Genomic DNA, 17,080 nt, shown 5'->3' on the forward strand with positions numbered 1-17,080 from the left:
GGAACCCGCCCGTGGAACGAGTACGTGTCGCGTTTCCGCGAATTTACGGGGCGCTGTCGCGTCTTCCTGTTCTAATTATCACCTCATCAGCCTAGTAACGTTTGCATGTCTGGCAAGGCGGATCGAAGTTACGAAACTGCCGATAGGTACTGTCAAACGTGTGTCGGGCAAGCGCTTTGAACTACAAAGCGTCGACGAGAAGGGTCGTTGGTCCTGTAACAATATCGAATATTTTTATGGGAGAGCAACGAAAGTGCTCGGTGGTCTCCGTGTTTTGCATACTAATAGCGAATTTATGCCACCCTCGTGGACAATGGCAGTAAAGGCCGCATTTGGCGACCAAGTTTTACTATCGCAACCCGCTGCGCCGGTTTTACAAAAGAAATATAATATCAATAAATTATCGCGTGTTTCTCTTCAAAATTTCTTTCAAAAGTTTCCTAATGAAAACACAAATTTGTGTGAATAAAAAAATATTTGATACAAACGTTACACATTATGATTTTAATTCGAAAAGCTATACGTGTTACATTTAATTATTAAATTTAAATTTAATAATAATTCTCCGATTGATATATTTGTTTTTTTCTTCTTTTGGAAATTTATCAATCCGTTTAATTTTTACGGGCATCTGTCCACGCGACAAAACGAGAGTTAATGGCAACGCTCCGATAGACATCTCGTCGACGTTTGACGTTTCGAAAGCTTCCCTTCTCGCTTCTACGAGCTTTCGCAGGAGCGAATTGCGCGCCGTCGCCGCCGCTCTTCGAGCCGAGGCCTATACATTAGGTGACTGTCTTCCGTTCATATACCTTTCTCTTCTACTTTATTCGCTTTGACTTTGTTTCCGCGCGGCGTATGAAGCCGCTCCGCCAGTTAATGCATATCGCATATATACATAGAAGTTCTCGAAGTTTATACCAGCAGTTGTCCCGTATTTCTCGCGTGTTCTCCTAGCGTTTCTTTAAGCGGCATATTTTCTGACGTTGTTCATGGTAATGACGATTGATATTTGTTGGCACGATCTATTAAGGCGGGGAAGGACCTTGCTGTCGGTCCCTCCCTTCATGGCTTGAGGCATCGAACGTACTTTCGACGTTTATCTAGAAGATACATATTTATCTATATATAAATATATATATACGTATATGAATATATATATATCTACGTGTGTGTGCATGATGCTTTTATGCTGGACGTCTTAGCGACGAGTATGAAGGGCTATATGTATATATATATATCTACCATCATACATCATCATGCTCTTAATCTATATATCCGTGTACACACGTAAATCTCTCTCTCGCTGTCACTCTCTTTCTCTCTTTCTCTTTTCCTCTTCCTCTCTCTTTCTCTCTCTTGCTACTCTGAGCGCCTACGTTAAGTGCGTGCGCCTCGGTGTGGCCCTCGATATTAGAACAGCTTGCGAATGTTCAACATGTACATCTCTGCGGGATTACATCTATCTATATACATATATATATATATACATCTCGTCTCATGCTGCGTAGGACTCTCCGCTATATACATCCGTGCGTTTATGATGCGTTTTACGACCGTTCGATGGCCGATTTACCATCCGCCGTAGCCGCCGCCCTCGCTACTGCGATCTCGATATTCCATGATGTTCTGCTCGCTTGAGATCCACCGCAGAGACGTAGATGCAAATCCGTCCGGAGTGTCGTTGCGCTGGGGTAGAATCGAATTTACTTTTACTCACATGGGGTTCGGAAATTATTCTGGAGAATCATTTCTCATCATCACGAATCTCTAGCAATAGCGAATTTATATTACATTTATATTACGTTTACATATCGTTAAAACAACACTTTCGCAGCCATTATTGGCATTCTTTCGATGAAAATGCAGTCAGAACTAATACCTCGTAGCACGTACGTGAAAGAGCTCCCATGCGCGAACTTCTCGAGGGGTTGCGAAGAAAAAGTGAGAAAGAACGTTCGATAACTTTGCGCTTCGCGCTGTCGTAAGATCGTGAGATCTTTTTCCCGCGCGAAACTCCGTTCAAGGTAAGGCGAACTCTCGGAGCTGAATACCAAGTTTCTATGAAACTATGTAAATGCTCGCGGGTATGCCTCTGCGCGCCGATCCGCGATAGATAGATCCCTATTCTTCGACGACCGTCTCTAGTTATTTGCATTTTCCTTCGGCCGCAAAACGCGAACGGAACCACAAGATCCGCTTTAGAGGACCTCTTCTATCGGCTTGATCGTGCACCAAATAACGGATATTACGCGTCTACTTGCACCGGGATCGTAAGCAAGCAAGATCCCATTTACTCGGCCAAGGTTTCAGATTACGAGCAACGACGAAAGTTTACGCTAGTATCGATCCGAGGACATCTGGTTTCCTTGGACGCGTTTTCTAAAAATTGGCGCCATCATCATATGCCTTCTTTCACGAGATACATCATATCGACCGTGCGTTTTATAACTTACGACATTAAAATTGCGAAAAGATGTTGATCGATCACTTTCGTCATGTTATATAACTAGACCCGCAACATATATGAAGCATCGCGAAATTATCGGAAGTTCATTCAATTACGAATATGATAGCAAAGTATCGATAATTATTTACCTAAATTAAATAATATTATACTTTTGGCGAATTAATATTTTAGGCTTTAAGTAAAAATATTTAATTTAATAAATAATCTTTTTCATTTCTTAGGGTGCACAGGTGTTAAAAATTGAAAGAGGATAAAAATTATAACATGATAATATTGAGACAGTTTACTCCAAATTTGTTATCGAATTTATGGCTGAAAGGACATCCGATGACTTTAGAATTACCGCATACATATATTTCGAGCTGATTGATCACTTGGTCGAGTTAAACGCTTTACAAATCGCGATTCTGTTCTAATCAAGCTTTGTCCTCCTATCTCTTTTTCTCTGTCTCTCTCTCTTTTTCATTCTCATTTTTTTACCTTGGTCTCTACGTATATATATATACATATATATATATGGATAAGGAAGTATACATTGCACGTTTCGTTGTGTTGTAGTATTCTCGGGATGAACCTGTTTGGTTGCAAATTCTGTGAAACGATGAAAGGCAGCTCTGACGTCGAGTGTGATAGGAAAAACTTTGACTCGTTACTCTGGGCTATTGTGACGGTGTTTCAGGTACCTACTAAAAAAAAGGATACTTTTCCACGTATCGTCTCGAGGGCATTTTTGACTTCTTTATATAGTGTATTATTCACCTATATATATATATTCGTGCATATATTAACCGTTATATACACCGCATTTACATATATATATATACGCTAAGGACGCTAAGTATACGTACTAAGTATACTGGTTCACATTTGATTTTTCGTCCGGGCTAAACTCATGCAGACGCACGACGTGCGTTTCTTCCGTACTTTGATATGATTTCTGAGACCTCAGGTAATGTATACTGGGAAATAACATCGCTTTCCAGCATGTTGTTCCTCCGATAAGGGGGATAGAAGGCAACCGCCACCAGTACCAGCTTCGGAAACGCACCCGCAAATTTTACAAATTTATTATTACGTTAATTAAGGACCATTAATTTAGGGAGATAATAATTGTAACTTGAGCATTTTTCTAAAAGAATCTACCTTGTTCTCGATTGATGTTTTCATACTCTTTGATAAATATGTGTTACTTGTTACTAGTAGAAGAAAGACCGAGCAAAGAGCTTTATCAAAGCCGGTGCTGGAAGCTCACAGACGGGACGCACGGATTATCTGGCCCAGATCGCATCGAACGTAAAGCGTACGATCGCCGGCGATAATCCCGATGCTCCTCCGCTTCTGTCTAATCGCAATCCGTCTGACCATCTCTGTCCGTTTTACAAGCGCAACATGCGCGGTATTAACACGTTGCCTCCTGCCATTATCGTCTGCAAATTGCTGTCGAGTTGGCTACCTTCTGGCATGCTTCCGCAAGCGGCTTTTCTCTTTGTGTGTCCGCGACGATGAGCGAAATCCCCAGCATTCTGCGAATGTTGCCTCAATCATATATATGTTGCATAAATTAATGTATAAATAATTAATCTATATATTTCAATGTCCGAAATTTGTTGATGATCGAACAATTTGAATTGCTGTTCGAACGTTGAACTGAAATCTTGAATTATTTGGATTTCTGAGCGGATTTGAGCTGTAATCGATCAATATGATACGAACGATAACACGACATGCTTTTAAGAGGCTCGCGATTTTCGTACGGATGCACGCGTTTTCGCTCAAGCGCCAAGGAAACTTTATGTGTTTTAGACGCTTCGCATACTCATTTGCTTATTCCTGTTGCCGGCAATGCCGTTATTCTTGATGTTATATCGATGTTATCAAAGTAGACGGTTAGCTCTAGTCTATCCGTTACGTCATCGCGATCTTCGACGACGTAGGAAACACCGAAATTCAAATCGGCTGTGCCGATTAATACAGGATTTGTGCTAATAGAATTTCAGAGCGATTTCGAATAATAGGATCGACGGGATGAAACTCAGTCCAGCAGGATTCTGAGATAATCACGAGAAATTTGGCTGATTGTTTCCGTACGATCGTCGCGCGTCAATAGGCGATAACTAGACCCATTGTTCGTGTCCAAATAGGAGTAACAGTACAAACAGTACAGACATCTGAATACAAATGCTTCAAATGGAAATGTTCAAAAGACATCGTAAAGACCAATCGACGTCCACGAGATGTTCTTAGGACATTCGTATTGTTTGACAGCCACCCTGGGATCGTCGTGCCTTGCACCTTGCTTAAATGTCGCAGCGATGGCGCTCCCAGGATTACCCGTACAATCCCAGGGTGGCCCCTTGCCCTAAGTTGGACCAGGACATTTCGACCGTGATTCTCTCTTGCTTGGTCGCATTGCGTGCAACTCGCGCTTTGCATGTGTGATGCGTGTCTCTAGGCGCGTTTGACCGCCACTTGTCGTTGCTATTGTCGCCATTCTGCCGCGATTTTGCGCATACACACGTGTGTGACATCGCGTCTCCTCGGCAAAGATCGACGTGCGCGTTATCCTCCGATACTCTAATCGGATTCGCGCATTCTTACGCTCGCGAGAGAAAAGAAACGTCGCGATCAAAGCGGCGACCGGTCTCCTCTCTTTGGGCTCTCGCGATGATGTCGCAGCAACATCGATGCGTGGTGCGAGCCGTGCTCTCTCGCCCCTCGTTTAATTGTTAGAAGCGATCACGCCGAAGCAGCAGCAGCAGCAACAGCAGCAGCAGCGGCTTGTGTGTCGGCGCCCATGCTTCTCCGCACACACGTACACACCCCTTTACTCGCTAGAATTACGCACCCCCGTACGTGAACGACGCCTCGATCTCACGTCACACATTTTTAACGTGTAGCACACTATAAACTGTCGTCTCTCTGCCACACGCTTATCTCTCTGTCTCCCCTGTAATTCACTGTACTTCACTGTACTTCACCACTATACTTCACCACTTACGACATTACACTTCTACTTCTTTCTCTCTCTCTCTCTCTCTCTCTTCTTCTGAATTTCATACTTGTAACTTTTCTGTCACTTTCTCTCTTGAACGCCCGCGACGACTCGAGCGCAAAGAAGACTCCGTTCCGAGTTATACATTACGTGCGTAAAATACCGCGACTCGACCCGACAAGGGAGAACCGCCGTGTCACAAGTCTCTGAGAATTCGACACTCGAAAGACCCGAAATGAAACTTTTGTGCTCAATGCACACGAATGACACGAACAAAAAGAGCGCGTTTAACCTTCGGTGTACCGTTCGATACACGGGCCGGAAGAAAGGGCTCGACACGCAGCAGACCGCGAAAAAAGACCTCGAAAGCTAGAAAACAGATAATTAAATAGCTTTGGTTTTTCGTTTACCGCATCATTATGTTTACCGCGCGCATTTTTGCATCTATTTGGAACAGATGTTCGACTAATTAGAGATTTAAAGTGGTTGCTACATCTCCCGTTTTGCCAAAAATATCGCACACGTGTTCCACGAAAGAATGCTCTTTAGAAGCTGGATCAGACTTGACCCAGTTTTGGTAACCCGAGTTATTAGAGTATTGTGGTAACCCGAGGGTTAACTGTACTGTTTTCTTAGTCGTAGTAGAGAGAGACACGTGTCTTTCATTTGATTTTAAACAAGATACAGGTAGATCGCGCAAGGCACGTAATATCTTATTATTATTATTATTATTATTATTATTATTATTATTATTATTCTCGCAGTCTCAGTAGATTTGTGCGTACATTTTTGCAAATATATATACTCTGAGAGAGATTCGTTCGTAAAATACATATATACATATACCGTATACCTGCGTATTAGAGGATTATATTTTTACGCTTGGCAATTACTATCCCCCACCTGTCTCTCCCTCCCCCTCGCAAAACGTTCGCCGTGACATTCTGCAACGGCAGGTGTCTTGTTTCCTCTGTTCTTCTTTTCTCTTCCGCGACCGCGTTCCCGGGGCACTTTCCGCCCCGTTTATTTTCACGTGGCGCCCGTAAGTGTGTGCGGATATCTGTCGACCCGGACGATGATTTAAAGCTCGTCGTATTTGCGTCGACGTCGCGCTACCACGTCGCCGAAACGAAATTCGCAGAAAAAAAAATCGGCCGACGGGGATGTGACTGGCAGGTTTTGGCGCCTGATGATAATTCTTCATCTGCGGTCTCGCGCCTGTTTATTATGAGTTCCGCGGACGTCATGCTGCGTTGAAGTCAATTATTGTTCCAACGTGCGCCCTAAAATTAGCATTATTGATTGCCCGCTTGAAACATTAAACAATTAACGTGCTCGTATGACATATTACATCGAGAAATTGCAATACGATGTGAACGCGCGCGAGATGTTTGGTTTACATCAGCGCTCTTTCGGTTAATTCCTGGGAGGATTAAGTATGCTCACTACTTGACACTTAAATTTTGATTGCTCTGCGAGAGACGGCCATTTTCTCGAATCTTGATTTTCCTTGTTTCGTCCCGCCGTTTAAAGCCCGTTACAACCGCACACAAAGCCGATACGATTCGCTTACAATTCATAAATGTATACCTACTTTACACGCATTCGCCTGTATTGTGCAAATACAAGATACATATGTTTATATATATCTATATATCTACAGACACTAAACTTGCAGAATGTGACTGTACGAGCTTCGAGTGACAGTCGTTTTTGCTGTTTTGTCCAACACAATTGCTTAATCCTTTGCCGATACGCAGTGTCTCCGTTCTCTCTTTCTATAAAAATCTGTTAAAATAGATTAAGTTAAATTTTAAATCTCTTGATGAGCAGGGAAAGTTAAACATTCAAATGAAACACAAAAATATTTAAGACTTTAAGATATTTCAAAAGTCTGTGATTTAACACACGCATACACACACAAATAAAGAAGATAAAACATATAAAAGCTTTAAAGCTAGATACTTACAATGTATACCTGTTGACGATGAATGGAAAAATCGAACAAGTGTCGCATCAGTAAGATCTAAAAATAGAGGTTTCTCTTCGCGGAAATATTTTTAAAATATGAGCTTGAAACCGCGTTACTTTGAGCATTTAAGCACGAAAATAACGGACTACAGGCTGACGAGTAAAAAAGGCTGACTCACTTGACGAACATTTCACGCATTTTGCATCAAGTCCGGAGAATCATATACTTAAAAATGCCGAAGCCACGCGCTGCGTTGCGACTCGACGCAGTATTCCTCTTTTTATTCTTGTCATAATTCAATATCGTCACAGTCAACTGTCAGCAAGATTAACTTCCAATCGATGCAGGTACCTAACGTGATCCTATGTTGATGACATCAATGTTCACTTCGCAAATATCACTGACGTAATGACGGTCGTCGTGCCGTTAACATAAGCGGCCAATCAATTGCGTTTCCTGCGAAACTAATTACGGGACGAGGACAGACGACGCTCGTCACCGTAAAACGGAAAACGGAGACGCTGCTCGGCGATTGTACCCCTGATCACCCGTTTCCTTCAGCCCCCGGAGTCCCGTCTCTCCCCCTCACCCACGATCTCTGTCGCGGGGATACTTTAGGCCAGCGGATTATCTCGGTTGCAGCATCCTAGGGATGTACCTGTTCGGGGGTAAGTTTTGCATGTGGGCGGACCGGAGTCGGCCCTGCACCTGTGCCGAGGTGGTCTCGCGGCACCCAATGTGCCGCTGTGATCGCAAACATTTCAACGACATCGTCTGGGCACTAGTCACTGTCTTTCAGGTACCACTGTTCCCGCCTCTCTTTTTTAACGCTACACACTTAATGTAACATTTAAGGTGCTATTATAAAGGCGACATACATATACATATATATATACTAGCTATTTCTCACCACGTACCACGTGTTTTGCGTATACACGGTCTTTTCCTCCACCTATTCGTGTCCACGTTCTCTTTTCTCTCTCTCTCTCTCTCTCTCTCTGTCTCTCTTTTTCTCTTTCTTTCTCTCTGTTTTGTACAAATTTTCCGTCGTACATATATACACATATGTATATATATTATACAATATATAATGTGTGTATATGCATATTTCTTCGTGTTGAACACAACGGAACGAACCCTCCAACGTGTGATCCCTCCGACTTCCCGTAAGCCCACCCACGCTTCGTTCATTCTTGTCTCTTTGTTATCCGTGCCGTGCGACAGAGCCTTTACTGGTTGCTTTGTATTTACCATGCGTGCACAACGGTATATACTTATATGCGTGTCGACGTGTGTTCACGTTCACCAATTCGTTCCTTCGCTCGCGCAGGCCAAACACTGCGCGAAACAACGACCGCTCCATCCACAGAGTTGCGTGGATTGCGTGGATCGCGGTTCAGCTTACATATTATTCGTGTAAAGTAACTAATGTGCAGCTACGGTGCTACAGAAAGTCCCACGCTCGAACGAGTTTCTGCCTTTCTATCACGTGTTTCCGTTTACAGCTGTGTCCGATGCAGTCTGATGGAGTATCGATAACTAAATTTCCTAAATTTATTAATACTGCTATTAATAATTGTCATTGGCATCTCTCTGAGTTTACTCATAATGACAGATATTTGTCACGTAAAATACGTTCGTAAATCTTAATAAATTGGTAATAACGATACAAACACGTCGACGGTTGCATCCTGACTGTATGTTGAATCGTTCCCACGTTGAGTTCCGTTTATGTATCGTCATAAGCGCGAAAGTCGATTAAACTCGATGGAACACTCCTATTTTAACAGTTGCTGTAATATCGCGCATGCAATAACGCGCGCGCGATCTTGGTGTTCGATATTCACCTTATGTTAAATTAATTCCTTTAAGACGTTTGTCAGTTCTTAACTTTTTTTGAGCAGCATGTAACGTTATCAGGCTAAAACGAGAAGTACATCGACGACAAATTGGAGAGTTGATGAAGATAGATGAATACGTGAATAGACCTGCAAAAAGAAATTCGTGATAGAAAACTCGACGCATGCATATTCACAAAGTATCGCGACGCTGGTTGGCAAAACGTTTTACGTGTCCTTGTTAAGTATGCAAGTTCGGATACAATGGAATGACAATTCCTTCTGTAGAGTCCCTCGTGATTGTACGCATCCAAATGATTTTTACAAGAACTTTTATGAACACTTCATAATAAAATAATAAATATAAGTTTTTTTTCTATCTTTGAATTTGTCAGTGAATAGATGTAACATCTTATATAATGTAATATATCACACGTTTAAAATGATATACCATTACGAGTAATTGAAATTGTAAGCAATACAATATCTTAATAATCGAATTAATGGATATCATAAAATCATTAAATAATATTAAATATCTATTTGATAATCTCGCATAAAGTATGTTATCTGTGAAAATTATAATTGTAATTACCTTATTCTAATTTCATAAATATAATTATCCATTTTATTGCTGCAAACTTGTCAAAGTTTTTTATTTATTTTGAAGTTGCTAATAATTTAAATCCTAATCAAAGATGTACAAAATTCTTGTCCGTGCCTGCATACGTCATAAACTGTTTTACACAATTCTAGAAGAAACGTCTTGCCAATCACGTGCTTTTTCAAATAAATGTTGATATCTACGCCGCATATGTATAGCGGGAGCCTCTTCCCATTCTTCTTTTTATATAGATCCTCACGCAGGAAGACTGGAACGTTGTTCTCTTCAATGGTATGCAGAAGACATCTCATTGGGCCGCTCTTTATTTCGTAGCGCTGATGACCTTCGGCAATTACGTTCTCTTTAATCTTCTGGTTGCCATTCTGGTTGAAGGTTTCTCGTCGGAGGTAGGCATTGGGGTGTAATATGCCTTCATATGGGATGAATATGTGAAGATATTTACATGATTTTGTGAAGGCATTCGTTCATTTCTGAAGATACAAAGACTATGATAAATGGTACATTTCGCAGAGAAACGAGAGGAGAGAACGCGAGCAAAGGGAACTGGCAAAGAGGCTCGCTGCGAAGGAGGCTGGAATAGGCAGCGAGGACGGGTCATCGAGAATATCGGGATCGCATTCGATTTCTGATAGCGATACTTATACCCAGGTAATTGAAGTCTCAACAAATAAATCCTGCCGAAATTGTTTCCATGATCCTCCTGCGCAGCGTTAGCTTTCCTCCCTTGCGAGTTGCAGGATCAAAAAAACTCGTGGCAGAGCGCGGAGGAGCTAAGGAAATACAAGGATAACAGAGAAAAGCAGAATAGCGTGTGGAAGCAACGGATCGATGAACCCAAATGTAACATCCAGAAAGAAAGCAAGATGATGGGTGTGCCCCCGGGTCAACCACCAATAATCACTCATACGGCGGCCACTCCTCAGGACTCGCCGAACACCACGCTGGACGTCGGCTACAGAGACCTCAATTGCCGCGCGGTTTATCCCGCAGCTGCCCTTTCAATCGAGTCCATCGATCGGTCCGGTGTATGTCGTTTCATTCCGATAAACGTCCCGTCATTACGCGCTGGGCAAACTTTCATCGTCGCTCTTGCGAAAGATTGCCTGAAACTGACAAATTGCGATGTTTTCTTTAACGATATTTGGATTTCTTTTTCTGATATTTGGTTAATTCGCACTTTAAGCTCTCAGACCTTAAATTGTTTGGATCTTTTGAGACGCGTTCGAACTTGAAAGCTTATAGTCTAAAAGTTTGATGTTAAAATTTTGAATTTTTGTCGGATTCTATTAGGAATGTTAAAGGAAAGATTAAATTATGAGAAAATGTGATAATGACGAGCGTTGCATTTACAGAGTCAGTGTAGTATACCCTCGGGGTTGCTAAAGCTGCCCGACGTGTCTAACAAAATACCGGCGAATAACTTAATAGCTGGACAGCTTCCGAGACGTATAAGCCTTGTTACGGCTGTTGTTAATCCCTCGACGAGGGACTCGAGTTCCAGGTATCTATAATTCGTCGTTTCTCCATTACATCGAGCATTGTTCCCCCTTTTCTGATACCGCCTTTTCCCCTTTAGTCCGCCGAGGATACAAAGAGGATATTCGTGGCGCTTGTCACGGCCATCTCTGAGGAGGAAACGGTGGTCACAGAGTGACGATGAGCAAACTGGCCATACTACCGTACTAAATAATGGGCGTAGTACCATTGTCGGATCCAATCCAACGTAAGACGAGTGAAGCATACATTCTGAATTATTATGGAAAAATAAAATAAATAATTAGAACATGTAAGCTTGACAAGCAAGTTTACAGAATCACTACTTCAGCAAAATTAATCTCTTTTAGTTTCAATGGTTACTTACATGGTTCGATAAGAAACGACACGCAACGTGATGCACCCAACAATCGAACTACCGTCCTGACAAGCAATAATCGTAGTCTGAGTCCTAATAATTCGCTCGAGAGCTATGGCCCATGGTCGATTCGTCGTTACACAGTCACGCCTAATCAGGTAAAAGAAAAATTTACATGGACTTTATGTAACTTATTACAAGTAAAAATATATACTGACTTTAAATCACTAATTGTTATTAAAGGCAAGTACCATTGATGTTTTGGGATACCGTAACAAAAAATATTGCAATCTTGCAGATGCGATGGATCGGCGAGCTCTCGCGAAGAAATTCGTTGCGCGGATACGAGAATGTCCAGACGTCCGCGAGGAAAACGCTGCCGTTGGACGAGATGCTCGCACCATCCTCGACTCCGCGCACGATTAACAATCTCTCAATGGAGACTGGTCCACTGCCGAGAATCAAACGACTTCCCGAACAAGAGGAGGAGCGTATGAGAACGGGTGGCGAGACACCGCCATCGCACAGCCACGGAAGCGCAAGCAGCGTCGAGAGAATCAAAAAGATATTCATGTTCTTTGAACCCAAGGGTTGCCTACAAGAACGCGAACATTTTTCCTTGTATCTATTCCCGCCAAATAATAGGTAATGTAGAAAAAAATGGATAGTACGCTACTTGATTAATGCTAAACAATTTGCAAAGGATAAGAAATAATATAATACAGAAATAAAGAAAAGATAATGGAAATTTTACTTTTGTAATAATAAAGAAAGAGTAGAAATATATTTTGATTATGTAATACTATATTATTAAATCAAGTTTAAATGAATATTTAGCAAATCGGCTAAAAGAAATTCTTGCTATAAGAGATTCATAATTTTTTCGGTACTGCAGATTTCGCATCTTTTGTCAATGGTTCGTCGATCAAAAATGGTTTGATAACGTGGTACTGCTATTTATTGGATTGAATTGTATTACTCTGGCGATGGAGAGACCTAATATACCGCCGGACAGCCGCGAGAGGATTTTTCTATCCTCCGCGAATTACATTTTTACTGCTGTCTTCGCGATCGAGATGTTCATTAAGGTAACGTAGCAATGTAATTCTGAAAATATTATTTCTGAAATCTTGTAATAATAATTTATAACGAGACTGCGATATCGTCAGTGAAATTTTACTTTACACTGTTCCATGAGATCAAAAGCTTGTAGTTTGTAGTTATAAAATCGTGTATGATCCTCATCTTGATGGTGCAATTTTTTGATAGGTTGTCGCAACGAGTATGTTGTATGGTCCAGACGCGTATTTTACTTCGGGATGGAACATCATGGATGGATCTCTCGTTATCATTTCCATAATCGATTTGTTGATGTCGCTACTCTCATCTAGCAGTCCCAGGATATTCGGAATACTGAGGGTAAATTTGTTATTTAAAATACTTACTATATTTCTTATTCTTAATCAATAAAAATGCATTATCCGTTAATAATACATACTTTTTGTACTTTTGAAATAACGCAGGTATTTAGATTATTAAGATCACTGAGACCTCTACGAGTCATCAATCGCGCACCCGGTTTAAAACTAGTCGTGCAAACATTGCTGTCTTCGTTACGGCCCATCGGCAATATCGTCCTGATTTGCTGCACGTTCTTCGTGATTTTTGGTATTCTTGGAGTACAACTTTTCAAAGGTGCATTTTATTATTGCGAAGGTCCAGACATTAAAGATGTGCGTAATAAAACGGATTGTCTGGCCGACAAGAGAAACGTGTGGTTAAACCGAAAGTACAATTTCGATGATCTCGGCAAAGCTCTCATGTCGTTGTTTGTCTTATCGTCGCGGGATGGATGGGTGAACATCATGTACACCGGTTTAGATGCCGTTGGAGTTGACCAGCAGGTAGGAGAAATTAATTTTTGTAAAAATGAATATTTTATAAGTCTGATAACTCTAAAAGTTTTTCTCTCATTGCGATTTCCAATTTTAATTTCTAGAAAAATAATTACACATGAATATAATTATAAATATTCTGAAACTGATAGTGATTTGATGAGATTCAAACTGATTCCAGCCCATTGAAAATTATTCCGAATGGCGACTGTTGTACTTCATCGCGTTCATACTGTTGGTGGGTTTCTTCGTACTGAACATGTTCGTCGGAGTGGTGGTAGAAAATTTTCACAGGTGCCGCGAGGAACAGGAGAAAGAAGAGCGCGTTCGAAGAGCGGCCAAGCGTGCATTACAGATGGAGAAAAAGAGACGAAGTGAGTGGCCGCTAGGGGCTTCACTAGGTTAATGCCACTTCTTCACCATGCAAGCAAAACTTGCCCACGAGGGCCAATATGTATCCAATGTCGATCGCGATTTTTCAGAGATGCACGAGCCACCATATTACAACACTTACTCCAAGTCGCGGCTGTTCGTACACAATGTTGTGACATCCAAGTACTTCGATCTGGCGATTGCCGCCGTCATCGGTCTCAACGTCGTTACGATGGCGATGGAGTTTTACATGATGCCGAAAGCTCTCACCTATGCATTGAAGATATTCAATTACTTCTTTACCGCTGTCTTTATTCTTGAATCGATCATGAAGCTGGTTGCTCTCGGTGCTCACCTCTATCTCAAGGATAAGTAAGTGCAAAGAGTCAATCAGTATTAATCAGTTAATTCTAATCAGTATTGTTTTGGTGATTAAACAATTTGAATGATTCGAATTTTAATCTCAAATTGGTTGAACTTTTTGAATTATTCAAATATGAAATGATGAAACTATTGCAGTCTGATCTTAATTCTAAGACAGAGTTCTGTTTACAGATGGAATCAGTTAGATGTGGGAATAGTTATATTATCAGTGGTGGGCATTGTGTTAGAAGAAGTCGAATCTAAGATCATTCCTATTAATCCCACGATAATTCGCGTGATGCGAGTGTTGCGGATAGCTCGAGTGTTGAAGCTACTAAAAATGGCGAAGGGCATACGTGCCCTTTTGGATACGGTGATGCAAGCTTTACCTCAAGTTGGCAATTTAGGATTGCTATTTTTCCTGCTTTTCTTTATATTTGCTGCCCTAGGAGTAGAATTGTTCGGCCGACTAGGTAATTCTGATTAAGTGTAACAAACTTTTACGTGACCACAAAAAAAGTAACTAAAAGTATAAATTCATAAAACCTTTTATTTGCATTTCTTCACAATAAAATGATTTTAGAATTTCTTTTTCTAAATAATTTCAAATAAACTCTTCTTTAAAAAATGTAGTAAGAAAACTCACATCTGTAAAAGTTTAACAAAAAATAATTTTAGAAAATACATTCATATAAACCATACATATTATTCGGATCTCTCGTATACGTTAATTCTGTCTCTTCCTATAGTCACGCAAAAGTTTCAATGTCGAATGTCTTACTAGAAACAACCTCGGACATAGAAAGATTGACCTAAATGGTGCTAATTTTCTGCCTTAGAATGCAATGATGAGATGCCTTGTCAAGGCCTCGGCGAGCACGCGCACTTTAGTAACTTTGGCATGGCCTTCTTGACGCTTTTCCGAGTCGCCACTGGTGACAACTGGAATGGAATCATGAAGGACACGCTGAGGGACGATTGCGATGACGCTGCAGATTGCGTTAAAAATTGTTGCGTGAGCAGCATTATTGCTCCAATATTTTTTGTCATTTTTGTTCTGATGGCGCAATTTGTACTAGTGAACGTTGTCGTCGCTGTGCTGATGAAACATCTGGAAGAAAGTCACAAACAGGTAATGTTCCGAAAAATTACACATAATTTAATAAATTAAGAATATTAAACATTTGCGTCCACAATTTATTTCATATTTCAAATGGTTGTTAAGGAACTATTGATGTAAATCGTATTTTTGTCTGAAGAGGACCAGAAACCTTAGTCGAAACGTTATATTTTGATTGAGTAAAGTGAGCTTGCCAACTAACGGTCGATAAATTAAATAATACTTCGATAATAAAAGTATGGAATATATAAGAAGTATATAACATTTTAATTTTAGATGGAAGACGAACTAGATATGGAAACACAGTTGGAGAGAGAGCTGGCCGCAGAGCAGGAAGAACTTCTTGAGGTGGAAGAAGAAGATGATGAAAATGTACCGATAAGTCGTAGAATAGATCGTGACGATGACGAGGATGATGAAGAGCGTGAATCTATGGTGGGAAACGACAAGATATCTGCTGTGAGACCGGGATTAGCCAAAGTTCGCTCCTTACCTGCGAATTTCATTTATAATCCGCCGAGGGAGAGAAATATCGAAGGTAAATCGTTAATTATTAATTGTTAATTGTTAATTATTAATATTATTAATATTATTATTGATGCCTGAACATATCATTGATTATTGATTATTGATACAATATAATATCTTTTCTATTACTTCTTGTTGCTTGTTATAAGATTCTATTACTTCTTGCGCTTGTTATAAGATTAATGAATCGTTTGATTTTTATATTCTTCAGATGCTTCGATTTCCGTATCTTTGGATGAGAAACGTCGTAGTTCGTATTACCGCAGACCGTCCAAATTCAAGTCAAAACGCCGGCAAACGTTCCATTCAAGTCATCATCAGCGAAGGTCGTTGCTGCCAATGCACTTTGAGGTCGCTGAAGTCTTCGAGAAGCCTGTGAGCAACCTAAGTGTGCCTCGAATTATTCCACATCGCAGTTACACCACAGCTAGTCAAGATTCCAGTCACGCACAACGTCAGAAGTTGCCGGTGAGAAATCACATAAGGATAAACATATAAACATGAGGATTGTACGATTTTCCGAAAAGTGAAAATGATTTGTTAAAATAATTATATTAATTATGTTACAAAGTATATAATTTAAAAATATAATTAAGATTATATCTTTCGTTTATTTGATTGATAGATTTCTTCTAACTGCCTGTAATTGAAGTAAAAATGATATACAGGGTGAGGAACCTAAAACAGGCCACCTGAATATCTCGGCTGTTATTGGTGATAGAAAAAAATGTGTCAGAACAAACTTGCATAGTTTAGAGGAACATATAATTTGTTCTAAATAGTTTTTTATTAAGTGGACGCGTAGAGATCATATGAAGGTCAACTTCGTTTTTTTAAATGGTATGATATGTTTTTTTACGTACCATCTAGTAGTGTTTGAAGATGTGCACATTGATCTAAATCTTGATCGGGTCAAAATCATTCAAGGTCACTGAAGGCCAACTGCAAGGGAAAATAATTTACTTTATATTGCCTAAAGTTCTCTGCTATTAAAAATACTGTAAACTCAGAAATAAAAAATTCTAGCCCTTAGAAATTTTTTCTTTTTCCGCG

At 40.5% G+C, this 17,080-nt stretch overlaps 1 protein-coding gene across 1 annotated transcript in view; it reads left to right on the forward strand.

Moving 5' to 3' along the window:
- LOC105285196 (voltage-dependent T-type calcium channel subunit alpha-1G) overlaps window positions 1–17,080 on the forward strand; it is a 49,781-nt gene that overhangs the window by 27,753 nt on the left and 4,948 nt on the right. Inside the window, 17 exon segments of the mRNA XM_026969699.1 lie at window positions 3,029–3,149; window positions 10,128–10,283; window positions 10,408–10,545; window positions 10,635–10,922; window positions 11,250–11,398; window positions 11,474–11,620; window positions 11,742–11,907; window positions 12,048–12,394; window positions 12,645–12,837; window positions 13,019–13,168; window positions 13,273–13,653; window positions 13,826–14,045; window positions 14,127–14,388; window positions 14,572–14,852; window positions 15,219–15,511; window positions 15,776–16,037; window positions 16,239–16,495. Coding sequence (XP_026825500.1) covers window positions 3,029–3,149; window positions 10,128–10,283; window positions 10,408–10,545; window positions 10,635–10,922; window positions 11,250–11,398; window positions 11,474–11,620; window positions 11,742–11,907; window positions 12,048–12,394; window positions 12,645–12,837; window positions 13,019–13,168; window positions 13,273–13,653; window positions 13,826–14,045; window positions 14,127–14,388; window positions 14,572–14,852; window positions 15,219–15,511; window positions 15,776–16,037; window positions 16,239–16,495 — 3,811 coding nt within the window.

The sequence above is a fragment of the Ooceraea biroi genome, chromosome 5, assembly GCF_003672135.1.
Source record: "Ooceraea biroi isolate clonal line C1 chromosome 5, Obir_v5.4, whole genome shotgun sequence".
Taxonomy (NCBI): Eukaryota; Metazoa; Arthropoda; class Insecta; order Hymenoptera; family Formicidae; genus Ooceraea; species Ooceraea biroi.